Source organism: Lolium perenne, chromosome 5 (genome assembly GCF_019359855.2).
Source record: "Lolium perenne isolate Kyuss_39 chromosome 5, Kyuss_2.0, whole genome shotgun sequence".
NCBI classification, from domain to species: Eukaryota; Viridiplantae; Streptophyta; class Magnoliopsida; order Poales; family Poaceae; genus Lolium; species Lolium perenne.
In genome coordinates this window covers 50,163,625-50,169,580 of record NC_067248.2, presented here as the reverse complement: position 1 = coordinate 50,169,580, position 5,956 = coordinate 50,163,625, and the positions used below count along the sequence as shown (strand labels likewise).

General features: G+C 49.6%; 1 protein-coding gene across 1 annotated transcript; it reads right to left on the bottom strand.

Annotated features, from left to right (window-relative positions):
* Positions 1–752: 752 nt before the first annotated feature.
* Positions 753–2,513, bottom strand: LOC139831001 (uncharacterized). Its single transcript, XM_071819877.1, has one exon. It carries the CDS (start codon positions 2,407–2,409, stop codon positions 1,069–1,071), a length of 1,341 nt encoding a protein of 446 aa, XP_071675978.1. The 5' UTR covers positions 2,410–2,513; the 3' UTR covers positions 753–1,068.
* Between the last annotated feature and the right edge of the window lie 3,443 nt (positions 2,514–5,956).

Here is a 5,956-nt window from a genome sequence, read left to right as displayed (position 1 = left end):
GCAGTGGAATCATCAGTCAGCTATCGACACTGGACTGGAGTCTGCGATAGTGATATGGGTAACATTCCCTTAGTTATAAACTCGATCTGCCCCTCCATTGCTCGTGGATTTGAGTTATAGTGTGCTCTCTACTGCACCAGGCTCACAATTTCAACTCAATATGGACGAACCTTCCAAATTTTGGGTCAAGAATTATTTGTAGCCGTAAATTTTTTGCTGAGCCCAAAATACAATGTATTTCGTTTTAAAAATTTGCACGCTGGTGGAATACAAACTGGGCTACGTCCAGGTACTATTTTTTGAATTTTTTTTGAAACTTAGAAATCAAGGTTTCAAATTTCTAAAGAAAAATTTGAGCAAAGGGCTACCTGGTGCCCGTGCTCCAAAGCTTTCTTTTTTGCAACAATAGCAGTTTTCGTTGGGCAATTTTTAGCACAAAGCACCACATATTTCATTGCCTCCACTTTTTGTCCTGACGAAGCTTGCCACCGTTGCCAGGGAGGGCACCGCCACGCATGAGAGTATCGAAGCTTACTCAAAAGTGTGATATGACAAACATACTAACTACCAAGCCGAGTAAAGCAAAGATAACTATGCCACATGAATAATCATTAGCTCTGATAGGATCTGAGATCCTACCAGGCCGGTTACGTAGATTGTAGGGGTGGAAGTGTGCTGGACGAGGGAGAAGAAGGCGGCGCCGGCGGCTGGCCGCCGTCGCGAGTTTGGAGGAAGGCGGCGGCTAGGGCAGGGAAGACCGACTCCTCAAGGAGTCGGCAATAACGATCTGTAAGATCTGTTTATTGCTTGATCGATATGGTCTATTACAACTTGTATTTATAAGAGAATTGCGAAACCCTAATCTGCTAACTTGGGCTAAGCCCCTAACTTAGGCCTGGCCGGTTGGGCCACCAGGCCGGTCATAACATCTCTCCCCGCCTTCTCAAACAGCTCGTCCTCGAGCTGGATAGCTGGAAACTGCTGGTGGAACTCATCCCGGAACGGTGTCGGCCTGGGAGACGGTCGCGTCAGCCAGCCCAGCTGCGACGACATCAGCCGCAATGTCGTCTACGGTCTCCAAGTAGAACAGGCGTGGACAACGTGGCCCGGTACATAGAGCTCGTCGCAGTTGAAGCATAACCCTTTACGACGGCGCTCGAGCTGTTCGGCCGTGGTCAGCCGACGGAAAGGCCGCGTCGCAGCTGGATCGGAGGACCCCGCATGAGTCACGGCCGTGAGCGCCTGGCCTGGTGGTGTCGGGGGAGGGCGGTCGGCTGGCCGAACGTCGCTGGCCGGGAAGGCCTGCTGCATGGACCGCGCGCGCTGCTCGAAGGCGCGAGCGTAGTACATGGCCGACTGCAGGTCCTGGGGATCCCGCATCTCCACGTCGACGCGAATGTGGTCCGGCAGTCCGCCAATGAAGAGCTCGGCGCGCTGCTGCCCCGTCACCCCGGGCGCATGGCATGCGAGGGTCTGGAAGCGGTCGGCGAAGTCCTGCACCGTGGTGGTGAAGGCCAAACGCCCGAGTTCCGCCAAGCGACTGCCGCGAATCGGGGGACCGAAGCGTAGAAGGCAGAGCTCGCGGAAGCGGTCCCATGGGGGCATGCCGCCCTCGTCCTGCTCGAGGGAGTAATACCATGTCTGGGCGGCGCCGCGGAGGTGGTACGAGGCGAGCCAAGTCCGGTCCGAGGCGAGGGTGCGCTGCCCTCGGAAGAACTGCTCGCATTGGTTGAGCCAGTTGAGGGGGTCCTCGACGCCGTCGTACGTGGCGAAGTCGAGCTTGGCGTAGCGTGGGGGGGTTGGGCCGGCAGCGCCCTGGTACTCCGCGCGTCCAGCGGAAGGCTCCGCCAAGCGCGAGTATGCCGGCTCCGGAAAGGAGGGCCTCGGAGGGTCCCCGGCGGTCGTGTAGACGGGAGGAGGCGCCGATGCGGACGAGTAGACGGGCGGGGGCTCCGTCGCGGTCACCCACGCCGGGAGCCGCGAGGGCGACGACGGGAACGACACCCGCTGGATGGGGACGCCCTGGGGCAGCGAGGCGGGCCCGGCGCTGGGGGCCGGCTGCCACGACGACCACGGCGGTGGGGGCGGCGAGGTCGGGGGCGGGGCGGGCACGCCCTGGACGGGCGGAAACGCCGGCGCGGCCGAGTAGGCGTTGAGGGCCGGCGGCAGCGGCGGCGGGGTCATCCCCTGAGTGCCGATCAGGTACAGGCGGATGCCTTGGACGGCGGTGGCGAGGTCGCGGATGGCCGTCGAGAGCTCTTGCTGCGAGAGGAGGGGGGCGGCGCCGGCGACATCGGCCAGGGGCGCCGCGACGCCCGTGGAGGGCGGCGGCAATTGCGCGGCGGCGGAGGAGGCCGGCGGCGTCTCGGAGGCGGCGGTGGTGGTGGCGGTGGTCTGGCTCGAAGACATGATCGTAACTGAGGTCTCTGATACCAAATTGACAGGATCTGAGATCCTACCAGGCCGGTTACGTAGATTGTAGGGGTGGAAGTGTGCTGGACGAGGGAGAAGAAGGCGGCGCCGGCGGCTGGCTGCCGTCGCGAGTTTGGAGGAAGGCGGCGGCTAGGGCAGGGAAGACCGACTCCTCAAGGAGTCGGCAATAACGATCTGTAAGATCTGTTTATTGCTTGATCGATATGGTCTATTACAACTTGTATTTATAAGAGAATTGCGAAACCCTAATCTGCTAACTTGGGCTAAGCCCCTAACTTAGGCCTGGCCGGTTGGGCCACCAGGCCGGTCATAACAAGCTCAAAAAAAAAAAAACAATGTCCAAAACCAGGACATAGAAAGCAAAGAATGTGTTTTTTCTCTCTCGATTTTATTAGCTTGCATCTTGTTTCTTTGAGTTTAGACTCTCGAAAGTTTACAGTACGAAAATTATATATCTAAAAACATGGCGGACTCTTGGTCCTCAGAGAGAGTACTAAGTCAGCAGTATGTAGGTGTCCAACTCATGTCACAATGAACATCCGTCATATGCCCTAACCGAAAATTTTGTGCTCAAAGAGCGTGCTGAAACTGAATTGTTTGGTTGTCCATGAACTAAAATTTCCTATGCATCTCATTTCCACGATATTCTCCATGCAATTCAGGTCAGCCAATGATGCCCCAATATTCACACTCCATACACCAGTCCCTCGTCTGTTACAAATAAAATAGAGACGACCAAGCTTGTCTCGAGTAGTAGTAGTTCAATCTGAAGCAGAAAGTTAGCTCTGTTTATATATTGGGATAAAGTACACAATCTGAATTGAATTATTGGTGGGTGGCATCCACCACTAAAGAGGAATTGCATGTGTGCATTCATCTCACCATTCCTTGAAACATGCATAAGAGAACGCTACTACTCCATTTCATGTCATCTCACAATTTCACTTGCTCATGAGATGAACATGCATATTGCATTGTACTCTCTCGGAGTCATATTGCTCGTGAGGTGCCCTAATAGTAAAGAATTACACACTGCAATTTTTTGAAGGTATTTGATGAAAATGTTAATTGTTCTCCCGTTCGTTCTTGCAAAATCATCTTCTCATTTTTTGTTTTCGCAACTCTATATGAGAAGTCAAAAGTACATATGTGCTAAACTTATTGTGTTTCCATGCAAATATGTGGTCAGATTTAGAAGTGTGATATATGTCGATTGAGAGACAACATGTATAGATTTTCGATTCGGTCAGGTTTTCTCTACATCCTTTTAAAATGGCAGAATTTCACCATTAAAGTTCTTATTTCTATTGACATGTTAAAACTATAAATGTATTAAACAACAATATTTTTTTCATAAGTTTCCGCAGCAACACGCGGGGTATCATCTAGTTAGTATTCTGATTTATGCATTAAGGATCCCGCCTCAGCTTTCGCCCCGGGCCTCCGAAATATCAGGACCGCCGGCTCTGCTCCTCGATGAGGTCTCGCAAATTCTTGATGAATCCAGAGCGTGGAGCAGGGATTCAGGCAATCCAAGGTGCATCCATGGAGTACACACGCTGTGCATCATAGCTTTTAGCTGCAACTTGCAAGAGGATTAGAGGAAGGGCCGGTCAGTCAACAAAACCGTCCCGAGCCGAAAAGTGTCTCTCAGCACTCCATGTGATGATAAGAGTAGTCATGGTTGTAGTGCCAGTGTGTCGATCGTGTGGTGCTCATTCTTGTGGCGGGTCGCGCATTGCCTCGTTGACTCTGACTTTGACTCCCTCGATCTGCAAGCAGAACACCGGAGTTTAGCTAGAATCGTCGACGTTGGAAAGGGAGAGGCGTCGGAAATTCGGAATGTCGGCCACCGAAATACAAGACACCGATCGACTCGCCGCCATCAATTTGGTGCAAAATGGATTGGATGACTGGACCTGTGACCCCGTTGATATCGTCCAATACGATGAGAAACTCCAATGGTATAGCCGATTGTTGCCTATAAGTAAGATATCATGTCATCTATAATCAACATTTAGCCAACAAGTAAAATAGTTAGCTATAAAAATGTACTACTTTCTCAATAGATAACAGATCTTTCATTCACACAACTTTCTTAGGAGCGCATGCAAGAGCTAGCTTTTGCATAAAAAATCTATTTATATTCTCTCTCCTAAAACTAGACATAAATACATTATTTTAATCCTTGTAGCTAGCTAATTATAATTTATTGTACTTGCTCTGAGAAGAATCGCCGGAATAGAAAGGCCTCATTAATACGCTACATTATTTGTTTAGACTTTAGACCTCTTTTGTAACTTGCAAACAAATGACCGATTCTGGTGCAGGAGCACTGGCCTACAGCCACATGAAGCACCAAGACGCCTAACCACGCATCGCCATTTGTCCTTGCCCATTGAGCTAATTCATGGGAGCACACTCTCCTAACCTTGAGCAAACGATGCAAATGCAAAGAGCAGAATAAAGAATTGGAAGAACAAAAAAATTTCCTACAAGTACGAAAATCACACTCTTTCACACTCATGTCACGTCGAGGTATTGCACGGAAAAACCCTAGGACCAATTCATCCGGGGAGCAACGTCTCGCTTTCCTTTTTAAAGGCATTGCTTGGTGCAAACGTCTCGATGCTACGAGCATGGTGGTACTTCTTCGGAGGGTGCAACGGTTGTGTGGATCACTCATTTAGTTGATCCGCCTTAGTCTTCGTTTTATTTCTTTTCTCTTCTGGGCTTGTTTTTGCTACTGCGTAACACTATTTTTTTTCCGAAACTATCGTTGGTTGTATAATGTGATTTGATATATTAATATAGCGGAATGAAAGCATGTTTCGAGGAGAATATGTGTATATATGATGAAACGAAAGTGTTCACCACGAATTTCATTCATAGGCACATAGCAAAAATCTGTACTATCAAGTTCACCCAAAAAAAAGTTTACCGCAAAAGGAAGTAGTGCTGGAAGAAGTGTAAACCACGAATGGATGGAGTTCATGAAGGTGCAGATGGCATCCAATGGCTGTGATCCTGCGACGCGGTCATTCGGCGGTGGACGCCGCGGTGTTGATCTGCCGCTCCTGCGGCGCTAGATGGAGACGAGCACGTGTACGCGTGCTTGCTATCTAATCTATTCAACCGACCTATGTAAACGTTTCATGAAAAAGCCTAATTAGGTGTCTGATATAATTGTATTTTGTCTTTTTCTTTCAAATCCCCTGTGGATATTTTGCAAATGTTAGGTCAAGTTAACGTAGATTAGCCCTGTTGGCCCTTCTATGTTGTATAATGTGCATTTTGCCTCTTTATATATAATGAAAATTATTTCTTTATTCAATTATTCAAATGTTCATGAGCCTTGGGTCATCTAGGTCAATTTGGAGATAAGCTAGACACACTATTGTGGGGCTTTTAAGAAAATAATTCAGCAGTGTCCCGTGTGTGGGGCGTGGGGTGTGGGAATGCTAAACTTAGACTAGTCATAGATGAGAGTAACATAGAGTAGTGTGCACATGTTACTCTATAT